Source organism: Pyrgilauda ruficollis, unplaced genomic scaffold (assembly GCF_017590135.1).
Source record: "Pyrgilauda ruficollis isolate IOZ18807 unplaced genomic scaffold, ASM1759013v1 scaffold6, whole genome shotgun sequence".
NCBI classification, from domain to species: Eukaryota; Metazoa; Chordata; class Aves; order Passeriformes; family Passeridae; genus Pyrgilauda; species Pyrgilauda ruficollis.
In genome coordinates this window covers 14,690,209-14,709,679 of record NW_024527710.1, presented here as the reverse complement: position 1 = coordinate 14,709,679, position 19,471 = coordinate 14,690,209, and the positions used below count along the sequence as shown (strand labels likewise).

At 46.8% G+C, this 19,471-nt stretch overlaps 2 protein-coding genes across 5 annotated transcripts; one reads left to right on the top strand and one right to left on the bottom strand.

Annotated features, from left to right (window-relative positions):
• Nucleotides 1-5,255: 5,255 nt before the first annotated feature.
• Nucleotides 5,256-10,849, bottom strand: TCEANC2 (transcription elongation factor A N-terminal and central domain containing 2). The gene is made up of 4 exons (XM_041483550.1): nt 10,626-10,849; nt 9,515-9,656; nt 7,871-8,064; nt 5,256-6,160 (listed from the first exon to the last, which is right to left on the bottom strand). The coding sequence occupies exons 1-4, from the start codon at nt 10,725-10,727 to the stop codon at nt 5,972-5,974; spliced, it is 627 nt and encodes a 208-aa protein (XP_041339484.1). The 5' UTR covers nt 10,728-10,849; the 3' UTR covers nt 5,256-5,971.
• Nucleotides 10,850-11,002: 153 nt separating this feature from the next.
• On the top strand, nt 11,003-19,060 carry TMEM59 (transmembrane protein 59). Of its 4 annotated transcripts, none has more exons than XM_041483269.1 (8): nt 11,003-11,228; nt 13,168-13,273; nt 15,359-15,453; nt 15,656-15,808; nt 16,080-16,164; nt 16,479-16,560; nt 17,273-17,381; nt 18,095-19,060. In XM_041483269.1, exons 1-8 carry the CDS (start codon nt 11,040-11,042, stop codon nt 18,248-18,250), a joined length of 975 nt encoding a protein of 324 aa, XP_041339203.1. In that variant the 5' UTR covers nt 11,003-11,039; the 3' UTR covers nt 18,251-19,060. The 4 variants fall into 4 exon arrangements, with proteins under 4 accessions (XP_041339203.1, XP_041339202.1, XP_041339201.1 ...); XM_041483268.1 differs by having other exon boundaries at nt 16,476-16,560; XM_041483267.1 differs by having other exon boundaries at nt 13,138-13,273.
• The last annotated feature ends 411 nt before the right edge of the window (nt 19,061-19,471 follow it).

The following is a 19,471-nucleotide window of genomic DNA, read 5'->3' as shown; positions in this document are numbered from 1 at the left end:
GGTACAGAACTGTCAGCTTGAGACCATAGTTACAAGATCTGACAACTGAAAGAAACTTAAAGATATAATTAACCTTCTTGGTGGCCCAGATTGTGCTGAAACAGGTGAGCACTGTGGCTGCTGCTGCCTGGCAGGGAGCCCACAGCACCCAGCAGCATCCAGCCCTTGTCTGTAGGACAGGCACTCCTTGCCCAGCTGGAGCCTCCAGAACCCTGTGATTTACAGGGAAAAGGGCTTTTTTGGATAGCTTTTGGTGTTGCACTCAAATAAGGAGCTGGACCTGGTCACCCCAGGGAAGGTTTCCAGCTCTGGCTCCAGTTCACAGCCACCCAAGCATCCCTGGGTGAAGTGCTCCCCTGCACACATCCCTATGGATGCAGGACTGGTGCTGTGGGAGCAGCTCTGCTCCTGAGTCAAGGGGATTCCCAGCAGCCCCGGGCCTGCAGGGTGTTATCCAGGTGTCATGGACAGGATGATTAATGCAACTTGAATGGCTCCAGATGCCCTTTACCCACTTGTTTCTGGTGGCATTCACAGCTGCATCTGCCACCAGCAGTGAGCCAGTCATCTCACTAAGAGCGAGGAAAGCCTCTGGTGCTCACCAAACACCAGCCCTCCTCAGCCTCCAGTCCTCCTTCTCCATGTCTCAGCCTCTCCACTAGATTTAGGCATCTGGTCTCTCCCTGCCCTGCAAGAATTTACTCTCTGGCATCCCCTGTTAAACCAGGTCTTCTCTGATGGCTGGGGATGGAGCCCAGCAGGGGAGGGGAACTGCCCAAGTAATTTCCTGAAACAAACCCTTCTTCTCAGGCAAAAGCTGCTCAGATGAGTGGCAAACAGATACCAGGAACCCATCACCAGCACTCCTTCCCTCCACCATGCCTGTGGTCCTCACCCATCAGGCCTCAGTTCCCCTCCTTAGCCTCTGCCCGGTGCTTCCCGAGCGAGCAGGGGAGCGGCGGGCACGGGCAGTGCTCCGTGGCTCATCTGATTATTTATTTAGAGCACGATGGCTGCATTGAGCCGGGCTGGATGCAGCCTCCCCATTTCCTGGCTTTGCTTATAGCAGTTGTGTTTCTCCAAAGCAAAGGCTCGGCTGTCGTGCGGGAGGGAGAGCCTCTGTTATCCCTCTGCAAACGTCTGCCTGCAAATCCAGTGAAGAACTGTTGGGAAATTGTAGATCATAAAAAACAGGACTGCAAGAGCCCCCAGGGGACCAGTTGGTTCATTCCTCTACTTCCCTGGGGAGATGGCTCCTACTGGAGAGAAGCTGTGCTAACATATCCGAAAAATCTCAGCCATGCTCTCTGTGTTTTCTCTATTTACCAGGAAGGTTTTCCTGATGTGTCACACTGCAAGGGTGTGCTGCTGGGGAATTGCTTTTGTGCTGCTGCACTGCACAAGAGAATGATGGTGGAAGTGCCCCAAAATGGGCACTGCTCCCTCTGCCCAGAGACCCTGGGCACTGGGCAGGACTGAGCATCCCCCTGGGGAGCCCAGCAAGCACAGGGTGTTGTGATCCACCCCTTCCCAGGCAATTTATTCTATGTAAAGTTCACTGGAAGTTTTTTTTTTTGGTGACAGCCATGGTGCTCCATGGGTGGACCTTCCCCCACTGCTCTGCTCAGAGGGTGGTTTGTGTATTTTCAGTTCTTATACTCTAATCCCAGTCTGGGAATGGGGTGCTTGTGATTTCCAGGGAGCCAGTGCTGGAGCTGAGCCCATGCCTGAGGATGCTGGTGGTGTGCATCCTCTGCATCCTCTCATCAAACATTTTTGGGTAATTTAGCAGGGACTGGCCCTTGGGCAAGCACAAGGGCAGTTCATGGGCTGGAGCAGGGGCAGGTTTGCTGCTCCTCAGGGTGCTTTTCTTGGGGATTGCGTGTAAGGCCAGGAGGCCACCAACCACTTTTGCCATTGAGCCAGTCGTGACTCGCCAGGAGCTTGGCACGGATGGGTCAGTGGGTGTGGTTTTGTGCTGGGAAGGATGGAGCTCACAGGTACCTGCTGGAGAGCCTGGCCACAGTGACACAGAGCCTGCCACGAGGGTGTCCCTGCCTTGGGGACCCAGGTACCTGCTGGAGAGCCTGGCCATAGTGGCACAGATGAGGAGGCAGTAGTCAGGCAGCCCAGCCATCTGGGAAAACATAATGGATCAAGCATATGGACAATTAAAAATGCAATGACGGCATTTAGCAGGAGTTGGTTTCCAAGCTTATTTTAAGCCCAGTTTCCTGATCATCACAGCCCCAGGGACAGCAAGGCCCTGCTCGTGGGATTTTGGTGTGTGGAGGCTGAGTGCTCCATGATGGGTGGGAGAGCTCACAGCTGGATTTTGAGCTTACAGTCATGCCTTTGTGGCAGCTTTGGGGGTACAGATCGGATCCTGCCTTCTCCCTCTGGCTGGCTCTGCATGTTGCAGCCCTCCTCCTTCTCCTCCTCCTCTTCCCTCTCTCTGGGACAGGATGCAGTGTTTGCAATGTGAACATTCCAGCTCAGGCAAAATATTGGCCACAGCAGAAATTATTTTGGCTTTTGTATTTTTCTTGCCGTTGGGGCTGGCTGTGCTAGAGGAACAGTGTTTGTCCATTAAAGGAGCACCCTTTATAGCAAGATAACTGCTTGCTAGATAATAATATATAATTAGCAAGGATCATTCCATAATCTAGTTTAATTGACAGAGACCATGGATGTTGTTCAGGGGACTGCCAGCACAAGAACTGGAGCATCATTAATTGCAGTGTAACCCTGGCATGGGCTCCCCTGTTTTTTGCTTACTGTGACATGTCAGAGCTCCTTTGTGCCTCAGTTTCCCCTCCTGTGAGCTGCCAGTTCACCCATCTGAATGTTGCTGTGCCCTGCATGGAGGAGCAAGGTTTTGCTGGTTGTGGTCAGCTGGGCTGGGGAATTCCCTCATGTGTTTCCCTCCCTCTAGCTCTTCTTTTCTGCTTCCCTGTCTTCCTCCACTGCTCCAGCCTCCTATTTCTCCTCCATAACATACCCTGGGAGCGAAGTTCCTGGAGCATCCCTTGGGCTCCAAGGATTTCTGTGGCTTCTGTGGCATTTCCTTGCCTTAAAGTCTTTTAATCCAGGGCCAGTTTAGCCAACCCTTCATATTACAGGGCTGCCAGGGAAGCAAATGAGATCTAAAAGTTTGGGTTCTTTGTGAAGAAACCTTTGAAGAGCCTCTTGAAAGATGAAAACTGGTGAGCTGCTGAGCTCTCTCTTTTCCAAAGGACAGGGAGGGTCTTGTCTACTCCCATCTTCTTTCACCCAAGTAATTTGCAGCAGGACAAAGCTCTCCTGAGCTGTGCCTGCTGATGGGGAACAGAGCAAGCTGTCACCTACTGCCTTCCCAAATTTGCTCTTCAAAGCCAGGGTCAGAAGTCAGCTCTGGCAGGAGTGAATTCCCTTTTCCATCCCTCCTGGTGCTGCCCTGAGCCCATCCTGCATTCCCCACGTGGGGTGGGGGATCAGGAGGTGCCACCTCCAGAAGGTGCTTCCCTCCTCTCTTTGCTGGGTGCAGCAGGTCTCTAGAGGTCTGCCAGCTTTATCTATGTTCTCCTTTGCTGAAAGGAATCCATGGGATAGGCCTAGTCTGGAAGAAAAAGGGGAAAAATAACTTTTCTCTAGATTGGGTGCCTCTCTCATTTAGCATTTCCCTTGTTAAAACGGATTTCAGTCTCCATGCCAGAGAAACCAAGCACAAGGGAGCCACTGCTCAGCCCTTTCATCCTCCCTTTTTGATCTAGAGGGGTTTCCCCAGCAGGAAGACTGGGCTGCATCACCCATGGGAGGGAAGGAAGAGCCAAGGAGCAGCAAACTGATTCAGCAGCTAACCCAAGGCATAAATAAACACAGGGTGCAGGTGAGGCTGCCCCATGGAGGGAATCTGGTTCTTATAGACTAATTAGAAACTTCATTAGTGCCAGGTATCAAGTATCCTGTTGTCACATTCAGCATCACCCTCTGGGAAAATGAAACCCTTTTTGGCCTGTTGCTTTCCCATCTCTGTTTTTGTTTTCTTTCTCCACCTTCCTTTCTGTTTTTGTCCTTAAAATCTTCCCTGGTTCCCTGAATTCCTCTTGTTGTGGGTCTTGAGCCCAACTCTCCAGACTCTTTTCCGGTTCCTCCAGTTTACTGCAAAGCTGAGTGTGTGAATCCTCAGCCCAAATGTTACTGCCAGCTCTAACACCAAGATAAAGGAACTGGACCCAGAGCTTTACACTTGGGTTCCTTTGAAACAAGTTGGGTAAAAACATCAACCATTAAATAGAGGAAATGTATAGGAGAACTTTCTACTTGTGTGCAGCAACTCTGCATCCATGAAGTTACTTTCTAAATGAAAAATATTTGGCACAGCCAGACTGTATCTGACCTGTGTAGGAAACTTCTTTGGCCTGGCTCTCATTAGACCAGAAGTTCCTCATTTTCAGGAATTTTAGTTGTCACATTACCCAAATAGAGAAAACACAGCCTGGCACCAGGAAGAGGAAGCTGAAAATAAATAACTGCAGGTCTTGGTGTTGCAGCTCTGATGCAAAAGCTGTGTCACTCACTGATCCTGAACCCCTCCTGATGGTCCAGGATACACAAATTCAATTACAGCTGTGCAGTTTGAAGCTATTTAAGTGGGAAATGGAGCTGATTGCTTGTAAGAAATTGAGGGTTTTCCCTTTTTTTGGTACAGCCTTGTCAACAATTGTTATATGTTACTGAATATTACCCACACCATCACCACACACAGATCTGCCAGTTTCTGCCTCCAGCACACCTGACTTTAACTTCCTACAAATGAAACCTCTGTGTTCAGCTGTTTGAGGACACCTTCAATATGCACAGGCAAAACTGGTCTTGCAATGGCCCAAGCAAACAAAACAGGGTTTAAGATTCTTAATATTCTTAATTCTTAATAGAACCTGCAATTATCTAATTAAATTTTTGGAGTTCAACACCTCAAGTAAATTTTGGGTGTTTCTGCTAAGGGTCTACAGATGAAAAAAGTATCTAGCAGCTCCAAGCAGTGACAGTCAGTAATTTTTTAGGTGAAGATATGAACACCATGCCTAGAACAGCCTTAGTAACAGCTTAAAGAGAACAAGACACTTGTGGCACAAAAGAAATCAGAGCAAATATAGAGGCAAGAATTCCAATTTTCAATAACTAGAAAGAATTTAAACAATAGTTTGTTGCTTAGATTTGTTCACGCAATCATTCTGAACCATGTTCCTTTAGAGAAAAAAAGCCTTTAAAAGGAGTATTTAGTTTTATTTAGGTAATTCATTACAAGTTTTTTTTCACATTACAGTAAAAACAAGCACCATGTTTACACCATGAGTGAGGTCTGGAAGGCTGAACGAGCTGCTCCTTGAACAGCAGAGGCATTAAACAGCACCTTTACCCTGGGGCTTTAGAAAATGCCCCAAATCACAGAATGACTGAGAGGACAGAAGTTACTGAAATCCATTTTGCATCCAGCTCTGGAATGCAGCAAAGGGAAATCACCTTGGCAAAACAGCTCTTGCCACAGGCCGGGCCCAGCTGCAGCAGACGTGGCTGATTTAGGGCTAACTAGAGTTTGCAATTATCCCCCAGGAATCCCCTCCCATGGACCAATTACCCATAATTACCAGTATTTCCAGCCAGCAGAGCACAGAGCTGCTCCTTTAAAAGGGTTATTCAGCTGAATGCACCTGAAGTTCCACATCAGGGATGGAGCTAAACTGAGCTACAACAAACGGGCACAAGAGACAAACAGGTGAGTCAGCAAGGATGGAAAATACACAGAAGAGGAGAAGAAGCTTTCCTTGCAACAAGCCCACATGGATTTCCAGCAGGTCAGATTTACAGCACCCATTCCATCAGTGGTGCCAGGGAGTCACCCAAGTCAGCCCTCCCCGCGCAGGAAGGGCTCCCAGCTCCACGGAGATGCAGGCACAGGAAGTTCTCCCTCGGGATCGAGCACAACCCCTCACTTTTTATGGCTCTGTACAAAGGCAGGGACAGGGAGTGTGCCATCCTTGACTCCCGCTCGGGTCTCGGGTTTGTGCTTTAATGAGAAGACAAGGGCTCGCACGGCCCGGCGGTACGGAGCGCTAATGAGGCGGGAACAGAGATGAAAAGCTTCGCGCTCAATATTTTCAGCCAGTGGGTGATCAATCTGAAAACAGCAAAGTATAAAATTAGATCTTTACATTTAATAAGGAGGCCAGCTGATTGAAATTGGAGTTTGGTGCCTTTCAGTGTTTCTTCATTAATCAGCTTAGATTCAAGGAAATCTGCTTCCCATCACAAGTGTAACAGGAAGAGCAATTTAATTCCACCCCAGCAATTAAGGGACAAGGCAGCGTGGTCAGTGGCAGGGAACATATCCCCACCTCCAGCTGGGTGGCAGTACTTTGCCATCACAACAGGAAACTAATCTGTGACAAGCTTTGGGTATCAAGCTCACTGCAATTATAAGCTATGCTGTAGTGTCTCCATGAAGCTCACTTTTGATCTGGCTGATATAAGGTACCTTGGATACTATTTTAAACTTGATTCCAACAGCAACTCTAAGACATGCCAAATACTTGGCAACTCTGCCTGCTGCTATAAAGGGAAATGTGGGATCTCTGTCTGTAGAAGGAGGTGTAATTAAGAACGCAGAAAGGGATTTGCTAAATGTTAATTATGTTGTTACTGCTTCAACATGTGCCAAAACCTGTAATTCAGCACAGTTTAGGAAGAAATCCCCCACCCTTCAAGAAATGGTTTTAATTTCACTCCTGCCTTTTGTGATGGGAAATCTTCCATGCATTGCATGCAGGAGATTCCAGTGAGCTAAGTGGTATTCTGCAGCTCCTTCCCCACACAAGTTTTGCTACCCATCACTAAAAAGCCCCTTGGATCCACTCAGTCCCACCTCCCCTTGTCTCTTGTCAGCCTCTCAGGTGTCAGTGCAGCAGCTGTGGCTCCCCTGCCTTTATAAGCAGTTCAACTGCTGTGACCTCTGCTTGCACATGTGGTGGCTGCAGGTGTTTTCAGGTGAGTCCTGTTCAGAAGCAATTCTGCTTTACCCTCTTTATGTTCCACAGATTTAGACTTTACTGCCACTATAATCACCATGCATAGCTGTGCTTTCTAAGGACTAAGCTTGACTCACCAAAGGTGAGCTCCCACCTCCTGTAGGCATTCCTACAGTGCACCATCCTTCTATGCTGCCCCAGACTGGAAGCTGGAGAGGTTGTTCTCACAGCTAGCAAACACACAGCTTTCAAACTCTTGAAATGTTTATCACTTCACTTATCATTCAAAGGATAATTAATGAATAAGTTGAAAATTATAATTATTATGGCATTTCATAGACCAAGCAAACTAGTTATTAAGCCTTACAGCAGAGCCTTGTTCATTTAGTTAAACATACCTGAGGGATCTGGTATTTATCACCACTGTATATACTGTCAACCTTGCCTCTCTGTTTTTGCCATAGATTTTAATTTACAAATATTTAATTAGGAAACAGCCAAAAAGTCCCACTGTTGCTTTCATAGCTGTTTAGTAGGAAAAACTTCATCTTCTATTAATTTCCTCCTTGTACAGCCCAACTGCAGTGACCACACAAGTAATCTGTTGACAGGTCATGGAAATGACAACAAATACACCTCACTCACAATTAGCAGGTTCCCTTGGTTAACAACCAAAAACCATTATCTACCTTGCAAATGAAGTCACTTATAAATAGGGATGTGCTGTGAATCCCTAAAAATAGGAACACATCACCTGGTCTTGTCCCCACTCGGCAGGCAGGACCAGATTGGCTGGAAAAGGTTTAACTTGTTCCCACAAGAAGGAATTTTTGGAGCCACAGACGAGTGGCTGTGAACTGTACCTCCAATTCCAGGGCTTCACAGAGCAGCTTCCGAGCGTTCTTCCTGAAGGCCTCGGTCTTGGGGTCGCTCCTGACCTCGATGGAGGGCCGGTTGGAGTGCTCCCTGATGAAGGTTCTCCACTCCCTGTAGATGTCCCTGGCCAGGCTGGACACCTCTGGGTCAGGGTGTTTGCGCATCCCGTTCACCGTGTGACCTGGGGACAGGAACAGCTCCTGTGGGACTGGCAGCTGGGCACAAATACAGCTGGCACCAGTAAATCACAGTGCTACAGCAGCCACACACCTCAACTCGGCACTCTCAGCAAAACCACCAAAGCACTGACACAAACATAAACAGAAAATGACAGGATCTAAGCATGCAGCTTGAGAAATTAGCAAGGAATTGTGAAAATCACCTTCCCAAGTCACCCAGGTGTGGAGCCACACTTATTTAACACAGACTATGCTAGTTGTTTACACTGATCCTGGCTCTGGTGAAGGTTTTTAAGCTTGGCCTACAAAAAGTACTGTTTTTTAGCTGGGAACCTGTTTTGCATCAAGGGAAATATAGGCTGGATATTAGGAAGAAGTTTTTTTCCAGAAAGGGTGATAAAGTTCTGGAATGGCTGCCTGGGGAGGTGGTGCAGTCACCATCCCTGGGTGTGTTTAACAAAGCCTGGATGTGGCACTGGGTGCCAGGGTTTAGTGGAGGTGTTGGGGCTGGGTTGGACTCAGTGATCTTACAGGTCTCTTCCAACCCAGTGATCCTGAGAATTCTGTGAATTTAGGGAAGCAGATGTTGCTGGTGATGGCTGTAGCATTTAAACATGGGAACACCACACCACAGTGACTCCAAGCAGAATCCTTCCCATCCAGAGGGCCTGGCAGTGCAGAAGAGGCTTTCCCCTGCGAGGAGACAAAAGGGATCCTCCAGCTTCCAGAGGGGTGTTTTTCCCTGGCCAGGAGCGCTGTCGGCCAGGAGATGTCACTGTTAGGCTTCAGTGCCTCTTCAGGCCGGCGCTATTCAGGCAGGCATTGGGAAACAACCCCGGGAAAAGCCTGAATAAGCTGAACATTGCAAATGCAATGACAGATCAGAAGGGGGGAATTGCAGCTCCTTTTCTAGGGCTCTGTGAACAGAGATCCGGCTGCTCCGATGGCAAACAAAGGCTGGGATGCTCTCCCTGTTCGGGAAAGGCAGGGACCATGTGGTCACCGTTATCCCTCCCCCAAGTCCTGTGGAGAAGAGGCAGGCACAGGGCTGTGCCATTTGCATGGAGCTGCCCATCTGCTGGGGATTCCTCAGCGTGAGGATGCAGGAAGCAGTTCTGGGCCACTCTGAGATTTTTCTCACACCTTCAGGGGATTCAGCCAAATCAGATAAATGAGCACTGACAGCAGGAGAAGGAGTAAACCACAGAGTTACCACAGAGAGCTCTTCAAAATTCTGACCACAAAAGGGGTGATGCAGTATTCCTGGGAGGAATCAGAGGACAGATGACTTTTTCAGTACAAGCTGTGCAAACTGCAGGCTTGGTATCAACAATATTTCATTGGCAGCAATTTCCTCATTTCTTAAAGAGCTTCCAGACTAATCTCTAGTGCACTCACAAGCCAAGCAGACAAGACAGCCTAATATTCACAGTTTAGATAGACCAGATGTACCTATTTTAGTGGAAAGCAACACTTCCTTGGAAGGTATCTTCTTCTTCAGCTCCTCCAAAGCTTCCATCAGGTTCTCTTTTGGTTGCCCAGGAAGCTCAAGTATAGACTTCCATCGTTTTATGTCTTCCACAACCACAACTCTCTGGGAAAGAGAAAAGCTCCTTATGAAAGAGGAATATTGTTACGAGAAGTAAGGACACCACCTTTATCTCAGCTAATGGGGCTGTTATCAATACATGAATTATTGATCATGGCACAGGATATGTGATGGGTACTTGCTTGGAATTAGAAAACTCCTGCAAATCAAGACTGAAGTAACCAGCAAACAAAGTGAGAGGTTTCACCCCGGTCTGCCAAACTCTGGGCACGTAACAGCAAACTCCTAGAAGTGTTCTGAATTAAAGGAATCCATTGTATAAACGTTTCTAAACAGGAAAAGGGATTAAGAGGGTGGCTGATTATCCTGAGAATCCAGCTCAGATTGACTACAGAAGTAAAACAAGGTGAGAAACAGAGCATTAGGGAACACGAATGCAAACCCGAATACACTGCACAGTTCCAGTGTTTTTCACTGGTTTTACCACAGACCTTGACAGAACAGACTGCAAACAGTGCAAGTCTCATGTTTTGGATGTGCGGCATCTTATCCAGCAGTGGTCAGGGAACTGCGGTGCTTTATGCACCATTCTTTTGATTTTTGCCACACTCGGTGAACTTTTGGTGCAGCGGATGTTTTGCTGTGTTTCTACAAGCAGGTGAGCAAGAGGGGTTCAGCTCCCGTGCAGGTCTCAGGCACGACATCCATGAAATGAACGGAAGGGTTTTCCTTGCTGGAAAGGGATGAGAGCCAGCTGGAAACACTGAGGCTGGCGGTGTCACGGGGCTGTCCTGGAATCCTGTGCCCAGCCTGACCCTGCACCACGCCGTAACAACCCACGGAACCCCTTCCAAGGCAGCAGAGCCCTGTACAGCCACCTCCCTGCTCGGATCCCAGCGCGGCGCTGCAAAGATTTCCGTGCAGAACCGCTGTTCTCACACCGCCCGTGCCGCTGCCGCTGCCGCGGGAGGCCGGGCCGGGCCGTGCCCCCGCTCCCTCCCACCGGTGACCTGCCTTGAGGGACTCGATGGTGACTTGCCGGCAGACGCGGGGCCCGGGTGCGGCCCGGCGGGGGCTCTGCGGGCCGCGGGCGCAGCGCACCACGAACCGATCCATGTTCGCCCTGCCGCCTTCCCTCACGGAAGCCGCCAATGCGGCCCCGCCATTTCCGCCCGGTAGTTCCCTCCAGGGGCGAGGCCCTATGGGAGGGCTGGGGGTATCCCGCGATGCGGACTACATTTCCCAGCAGGCCACGCGCGGGAGATGATGCCGCTGCCTCGCCCTTTCCGCACGGTAGTTTCCGCTGGGGGCGAGGCTCTATGGAATGGGCGGGGATGCCCCGCGGCGCGGACTACATCTCCCAGCAAGCTCCGTGAGGGGCACATCTCGCGAGAGGCTGCCGGCCGGTGCCGGGGCGGAGGAGCGAAGATGGCGGTGCGGCGGGGCGGCCTCGCCGTCCTCCTCTTGCTCCTGCCACTGTTCCTGGTGATCCAGGCGGGAGCCGCCTCGGGACAGCTCCCCGCCGCCTCCTCCGAGGCTTTCGACTCCGTGCTGGGCAACACGGCATCGTGTCACCGCGCCTGCCAGCTGACCTACCCCCTGCACACCTACCCCAAGGTACGGGCGGGCCCTTCCCCGCACCTGCGCCGCTTCCCTCCGCCTGCCCCGGGGCTGGCACGGCCCTTCCTTTGCCCCTGTCCCCCTGCAGCTCCCTCTCTCCTCTAGAGACAGATACTTCGTTATCTAAATGATGGGTGGGCTGCCGCTTGCCAGGGAAGCGCTGTTGTCAAAGTACAGCTTTGTCAGTGCTGGGGCTTTTGTGGGTTTTGGGCGTTTGGCTGCTCTTTTTTTTTCCTCCTGTTCCCAAAAAGGCAGCTGTAATTTGGCTCGGGCTGCTCCATATTTTGGGCACTGAAACAGTGCTGTGGTCGTGGCAGGGCAGAGATCCTGGGTCAGGGCGCCTGTGTGGCACTGGGATGTTGAAGGGTGAAGCATAAGTGATGACAAACAAGTAGCTTGTCAGAGCCTTCATGGCAACTTTTTATCTCATGATAAAATACTTTAGTTGTGTCTGATAGGAATTTAATTTCATCCCCCTGCATTTGCTGTTGGTTCATGCTTGCACGCCTTTGAACTACGGGTTTAAATTTGGAAAATCTGAGATCACAAATCTCATAATTCCTTGTTCTTTGTTGGCAATAAACTTCATTATGAGCTGCAGCTGTGTAGCAGGTGGAGCTCTTACCCCGTGTTTGGCATTTCACAGGAAGGCAGCAGGAGCAGTGCCAGGATCAGGTAACAGGGCTTTGTCTGCTTCCCCGTGGAATTCAGTTGGATTTTGTAGCTGAAAAGTAACAGGGAGTTGTGTGGAATAGGAGTAAATTTACACAGCTTGTTTTGGTGTATTGCACTTTTGAATTTTGTTACTTTACTTTTTGAATAAGACTTTTGTCATGTGTTGTTGGAGCTGTTCACTAATACAGTCACATCTTTGACATACAGTGTTCTGTTTGTCACGAAACTGGTGGAATTGAAAGAAATTTGTTTTAGTTGAGTGGAAAATAAGACAAACTTCACTGAGACTGTGAAGGAAATATATCTGTGCAGCTTATTTATCTGGATATCAAATTACAAAACGTTTTCTCCTCCAGCATCACCCACCTTGTCAGTGTTAGATTCGAGTTTTAGTTTCTATTAATAATTTTCTACTCTTGTGCCTTTAAAGCAGATGAGCTCATGGTCTAGTTACAATGGCCAGGTCATTTACAGCAGGTTATACAAGAGGTGTGGTGTGTTTGGTTGTTGTTAAATTAATTCAGAGCCCGTTCTGCACCTGTGCAGTTTGAGTGGCTGCTGGCTTTGAAGGTCTGATTCATGGGTCAGTGGCAGGGTGTGGTCACTGGGACACTCCTGTCACAGGGGCTTTAATTCACATCCGTTCCCCTGGAGCTGTGGACAGAAGAAATACTAGGTGTAGGATTTCTGTATTTGCCTAATTTTAATGGATGGCAGTGGGGAAGCACTTTTGCCCTTCAGTTCAATACAATAAATAAACATTTGTGTTTGTAGAGCTGGCAGTAGGCAGATAACCAGGATGCTGTATAGGATATCAGAAAATAATCTCTTTTTCTGATAGTTCTGTTGTAGCTCTGATTAGAATCATTAATCTGTTTAGACACATTGTGTTCCACTGTCAAAATCAGAGGATTTTGGTCCTTTCCTGCTGGGTTTTACCATTTAAGTTCTGAGAATGGAGATTTCCTACTCTTCATAGGGTTAAACATCAATAAATCTTTTACAGCACTGTCTTAATTTCAAACACTCATTTTGCCAGTGAGTTGTGGGTCTGGAATTACAGAGCACCATTTGCTGCTCCAGGTTTGCAAATAAACCCGGGGCTCGTTGGTGCTGCTTGGCTCGGGCTCCTCCATTTCACACCAGGCTGGGCTGACAGAAGTAGGACAAAAACACCCAACCAAACAACAACAAAAAAGTTTGTTTTCTGACAATTTGTTGTGGGCTGGAGGTTGGCAAGCCTGTCCTTGTGCCTCCCCAGGAAGAGGAGCTGTACGCCTGCCAGCGCGGCTGCCGGCTCTTCTCCATCTGCCAGTTCGTGGACGACGGCGCCGATTTGAACCGCACCAAACAGGAGTGTGACTCTGGTGAGCCCTGCAGCATCCATCCCCTGAGCACACAGGGTCTGAAAGGGTGCTGTCGAGTTGGTGGCATTCTTTCAGTTGTTTTGGGTTTGTTTAACAGCTTCTTAAAGTCTGTATGCAGGATATGTAAAAAAAAGTCTTAGGGGAAGGTTGTTGTCCGTGAGTTTCTCCTCAGTGCTGATGTTTTCATGAATTTCTCAAGTATCATCAGTGTCTGTAAATGAATTCGAAATAGGGCATTTTACTATAAACAGTTTGTTATAGAAAACACAAAATGCCTGAGGGGAAATTCAGCCAAATGAATTTGTTTGTCTTTTAATAATTCCCTGAGACAATCAGTCCTGTTTGCCATTCCTGACAAATTTATGTATAGAAGTGAATTGTTCAGTGGAGCAAGAGCACAGATCTCACTGTGCCTTGTAACCTGTGGTCTGGCCTACAGACTAAGCTTTTCCTGCAGCTAACCCCTTGGGAATGAGGTACAGCTCTGTTTGGAATAGGCCTTTAAGCACTGGTTACTAATTCTCTCAGGCTATCTGTGTTAGAGCAAAGATGTAGCAGCGAAGATGAAATACAGAATCATTGAAGTTGGAGATGACCTTTAAGATCATCAAGTCCAACCATTCCCCAGCACTGCCAAGCCCACCACTAAACCATGTCCCCAAGGACCTTTATGTCCCTCCAGGAATAATGTGTGATACAGGCAAATTAATAGTGGGTTTGGAATTGTATAGAGCTTTGTTCCAATAATACTGAGGAAGCTGATTCAAGCTTTATTCAGAAAGGAAAGGCAGGAACTTTCCACCTGTACTACCAATACAATGAAGCACCAGACCAGCACTCAGGGGAGGCTTTTGTTCTCTCAGTAGCTCCTGAAAGCAAGAGAGCTTGTGGCCAGCTCAGGTAGGGAAGCAGAAAGCCTGGCATGCAGAGATGCTGATGTGTTACAAAAGTGCAGTAAATACTCCAGAAATGGGCTAATGCTCCAGTCTGTCACACTGGAGCTGTGATCCAGCCTGTCAGTGTAGCTGTCAAACCACACACGACAGAGTGCCATAAAGCAGGATAATGCAGCAATAGAGCACATGTAGGGTAATGGAACAGTTGCTTATTTCTGGTTTAACTCTTCTTTCTGGGGCTGTTGTCTTTGCTGGCTTATGTTCTGTAATCTGCTGGTGGGTGCCCTGAGTGTTCTGTGCTTGGCAGATCCATCTTGGCTGCTCTGCTCAGTTCTGTCTCTGGTGCTTCCTGCAGACACTGACTCGGTGGCAGTTCTAGCATGGAATGGCTGCTCAGGTGCCATGAGATGAACACTCGAAGGTTTAGCTGCTGCTGCCATGCTTCCTTGCCAGCTTCTTAGTCCTTATGATGGTCCATTTGTTCCTCTGGGAAACTGGGAGAGCTCCTGTCCTCTTGGTTGGATTCTTTAGTTCAGGTGTTACTGAAACACTGTCCACCTAAGCTTTAGAATAGTGCAGGATAGCTGTGACTGTGTGTCATCTGCCTGATTTCTCCATGGGCAGAATAAACTAAATTATTTTCTCCAAATAATTTAGATTTCTTGGTCTTTATGATCTCTAGTGAGCAATTAATAGAAGCTCTCTCTAAAACAAAGAGTTAGCTTCATTTTCCATAAGAAATTATTCCATAATACTTGCAGTGCAGTTTCTGTATTAGCAGGAAATGCTCCTTTGATTTTCCTGTGATACCATGGCTTCTGCTGTTACCTCAAAGGGATTTAATGGACTGATGGTCCCTGTTCTGTTTAGGATTCTATCTCTGTTCTCTGATGTTTTATGTGATAGTGGTGGTGGGAGGATCAATGAGAGCTTGCATCCCTGAGCTCAGCCAGGGTAACACTGGTGATCATTTGCTCTGATTGCAGCCAGATTTCAGCTCCCTGCTCTGTTGAAGCTCTGATTCTGTCATTAGACCTCAGAGCAAATGCTACCCTGGGATTGCCATATCTTCCCCTGCAAAAAGGAATTGTCAACTGCTGCTTTGTTTCTGATCCAACTTATACTGAGAATGTTTTCTTAACTAAAATGCAGAATTTATCATCTCATTTGGGGAACTTCTCCCTTGCAGCCTGTACTGAAGCATACTCCCAATCTGATGAACAATATGCTTGCCATCTTGGATGCCAGAACCAGTTGCCATTTGCTGAGTTAAGGCAAGAGCAAGTAAGTAGGTGACATGTTTTTCAAATACCACCTACTTGTTTCTGTTCAGTGTGTGTCTTTTCTTTTTAAAATTTCTTCAAATGGGAAATAAATCTTCCTAAGAACTGAAATCTAGACTTGAGGTGAGGGGTGAGCAAGAATGTAACTTCTGTCCTTTTCATGTAAAAACAAATGTAAAAAAATGTTAATGTTGTGCTTGCAGTTAATGTCCCTGATGCCACGAATTCATCTCCTCTTTCCTCTGACACTGGTGAGGTCATTCTGGAGTGACATGATGGACTCAGCTCAGAGCTTCATCACATCCTCGTGGACTTTCTACCTTCAAGCAGATGATGGCAAAATTGTCATATTCCAGGTGCTTCCTTTTTTCATTGAGATTAAGGTGTTGCTGCTGACTTCAACTCTGCCTCTTCCAGCCAGAGAAAAGACTCTAGAGCACCATCTAAAGTGTTTTGTTTTTCCTAGTATTTCACTGCCTTTAGGGCCATTTTAAAATTCAAACTTAAAAGAACGGAGCACGTCTTAAGGTTAATTTCTGTATTAGTTTTGAAAATGTAAATTATCAAAATTATCAAAACCAGTGAAAGCTTTCTAGCAGGATCTCCTAACTCCTTATTTTGTTTTAGTCAAAGCCAGAAGTGCAGTATGTTCCACAGCTTGATCAGGAAACTGGAGATACAAAAGCATCCTTGTCGCTGAGTAAAACAGCCTGTAAGTTGTTTTTTGTGCTTTGGAAGAGTAAATGAGTAAATGCAAATGTTCCCTGTCATACAAATTCAAAAAATGACGTTGCAGGTGGCGTGTGGAAGCAAATTTTTAGAAAGCTGCAATATAATTATTTACTGTGCAGAGCGCACAGTGGCAAAGTGCGGTAGAAACCGAGCTCTGCTGGAAATGGGAGCCTGCAAGCTGGGGCTGTTTTAAAAGCTTCCTTTTATGCTGTCTGTACAGACCAAGTGTGTGGGGTGTGGGTTCTCCCTTGCCTTGCTCTCGTGCCCTCTCTTTGTGCTGTTGTGCCTCAGCAGACGGACGCCCGGGGAGCTCGCAGACCTTCCGGGGGCTCTTCGAGGAGCGAGCCAGCGACGGCTTCTTCAAGTGTCTCTCCATGTACGTATGTCCTGAGCTGGCTGTGCCACTGGGGAGGGTAAAGGCCTTTCCTCTGAGTGTGCAGCCCTCTTGGGAAGTCTCAAAGTCTGTAGGATCAGGATGCACAGCGTCACAGTTTTGTATCTGACCATTAGTGCTGCTTTGCTGTGCTGGCCCTGTGTTTTCTGCGTGCTGTCCTGCCAGCTTTGATTTTTCCTTTCCATTTCAAGTGAACAACATATTGATAATTTCCTGCACTGTTTTTTGAGTGTGTTCTGGGAACTGTTTAATCAATACTGTGTTTTGCCTGTTCATTAGCTCTGAATGTGTTTTAGGGCAAGGCATTTTGTTTTGGGATTGTGTTGTGTAGCACACTGCTATGTCTTGTTTCCAGGCTCAAAATATTCAGTATGTATTTATTAAAGCTTTTTACTTTCTCCTTAAAAGTTCACACATGAAGGATCAGTGAGTTGTCCTGCCAATGCATAACAGAAAAATCTGGTTTTAAATCTGTAAACAGGAGGATTCTTAGGGCCCCATAAGAGAATCCTGCAAGTCTTTTTGATATCAAGCAGGCATTAAAGTACCCAGGAGTCTGCAGTGGGCTATGTAGCTGGAAGGGCCAGAGACTAATGAATTGGCAGAAAAGGCAGTCAGAAATGAGCCAAACTTTTTAGAAGTCCATTGTTTTGTATTCAGTCTATGAAATCTATAAACATTCTTGTCATTTCAGAAATTCCAGTTGGATTTTAACCACTACGCTCGTCCTGTCAGTGCTGGTGCTGCTCTGGATTTGTTGTGCAACTGTAGCTACAGCTGTAGAGCAGTATGTTCCATCTGAGGTACTGCATTTCAGAGCAAAAGTACTTGGAATTTATTCATTATGTTGCTTTTCTGTTACAGCTGTCCAGAGACTAAGAAATATTTGGGGGAGGTTCAGTTAAGGAGGATTTTCTTATTTTGTGGCTGTGGATGGCAAACCAATTTTGTTTATTTAAATGATGGTTTCATAGCTGAGCATTCTTGCTCATTCCTGTGGCTCACAGGAGCTCTGAGCCTTATTCAGACACGACATCTTTTGGTTTGTAGTGCTGTACTCTCAACAACCTTCAGGGTGCTCTGAACAAATGGAGGCTGAGTCTCTTTTCTCTGGGAGTGAAGCTATTCCAAGGGGGGTGTAGGGAGGACCCAGTTTAGGTTTAATGCAGGAGGATCAGTAGTGAGAACAGAGTGACAGCACAGTTACTGGTGATATGTATGAGTGCAGAGTCTCATGGAGGAGAACAGGCACTCCCCCAGTGCCCAGAGAGTCCTGACTCAGTGATTGCACACCAAAGGAGCTGTTACACAAATGCTGTATCCACCCTTGTTCTGGCAGATTTCATACATTTCTTCTGGATGCAAGTCTAGTTCCAGCCCTGAATTTCAGATGTTACAGAAGGCCTTGTGTTGCAGGGCTGCAGCACAGAACCTGTAATGCAGCTGCATAATGAAATTCATGTTATTCACACTATGGAGAGTCTTTGTCTTAAAGTACCTTGTTTAAATGTTTCAGAAGCTGAGCATCTATGGAGATTTGGAATACATGAATGAGCAAAAACTCAACAGATACCCACCCTCTGCACTTGTTGTGGTTAGATGCAAGACTGAGGAACATGAAGAAGCAGGACCTCTTCCTACAAAAGTCAATCTGGATCAATCTGCAATTTAAATCCGTTGGATCCCATAGACTAATTCTAACAGAGCTAGAAACTCCTGATTGATTGTGGTGGTTCTTCAGATGAGAAGCTTAGCAGCCAGTCTTTAAATGCAAATAAAGTTGCAAAATCAACAAATGTCATGGGATTTTGTTTTCAGCTAGTAGAGAAGATTCAGACATTCAGACATGAATTTGTTTGTTTCCAGGTTTAATCACTTTTCACTGGTGTTTGCTATTGTGTCTTTTTGCTTACAGAAATTGTAAGCGTGCTTTCCATACTTCTGCCAGGACACTTTCAAACTTACTTGTGTGTTCTAGGATGTAATGTGTACAGTCAGAGTTAGCTTTGTAAAGGTATAAGACATTTTAAGTAGGCAGGACATGCCTTTCTAGTGTTGCACTTTCTGTTGTAGTTAAGAGAAAATATTATAAAATTATCTGCTGAATTTTTTTGTACTTGTTAATGTCCATGCACAAACAACCCTGTCTTCAAAAACAGAAATATATTTTTTCTACAGTGTGGCAATATTGAAGGTGGAAAGCATTTGTGAGGTACTGTAAGCTAGAATTCAGCTTGTGAAAGATGGAAATGTGTTAAAATTTACAGACGTATCCCTTCACATGCAGAACATTACATGGTCAGTTATTTTGTCAAACTTTAGCCTTTAAGTCTTAAATTGCTTGTAAAGTTAGCACCTGTGTTTTCTGAAAACTTCTGCTTTCTGTTCTTAATTAACTATTCTGGTCTTGTAACTTCATTTACAGAAACAAGTTGATTCCTGAGAAATGAGAGCAGACAAATAAAATTGACTGTATAGAAAATGTTGACTATATAGCTTTTTGCTATGGTTAATTATTGACCACAGCAGGCTCAGTGTGAAAGCCTGTCTGTAGCCTTCCTCTCATGGGCAGCGTGACCTGATTTTGCTGTGATTCACTAACACAGCAACAATGAACAATGTCCCTCATGTCTAACCTATTTTTTGTGGATCTTATTATATGCTGGTTCCCACAGTGCTGGCAAGTTGGGGGTGTTGGTGATTTATTTTAGGGTGTCTAACTCAATGCTGGCTAGAATGCAGTCTTCAATTCGCTGTCATTTTTTTGTTGATTAGACAGAATTCCCTCAAAGGTTTGAAAAACGTAATGAAGAACTGTGGGGATTCTGGGTGGTACAGTGTTGTATTAAACCTGGCTCAGGGGTGTTGCCAAGCTGTCTGTGGGCAGGTGGTT

Excerpts from the sequence above, each read along its gene's own strand:
- TCEANC2 (XM_041483550.1), bottom strand. The coding sequence starts at position 10,727 with ATGGATCGGTTCGTGGTGCGCTGCGCCCGCGGCCCGCAGAGCCCCCGC. Across the intron at positions 9,657-10,625 it reads TCACCATCGAGTCCCTCAAG|AGAGTTGTGGTTGTGGAAGA; the intron begins GCAGGTCACCGG and ends TCTCTTTCCCAG. Across the intron at positions 8,065-9,514 it reads GTTGCTTTCCACTAAAATAG|GTCACACGGTGAACGGGATG; the intron begins GTACATCTGGTC and ends TCCTGTCCCCAG.
- TMEM59 (XM_041483266.1), top strand. The coding sequence starts at position 11,040 with ATGGCGGTGCGGCGGGGCGGCCTCGCCGTCCTCCTCTTGCTCCTGCCA. Across the intron at positions 13,274-15,358 it reads CAAACAGGAGTGTGACTCTG|CCTGTACTGAAGCATACTCC; the intron begins GTGAGCCCTGCA and ends TCTCCCTTGCAG. Across the intron at positions 16,165-16,475 it reads GTCGCTGAGTAAAACAGCCT|CAGACGGACGCCCGGGGAGC; the intron begins GTAAGTTGTTTT and ends GTTGTGCCTCAG.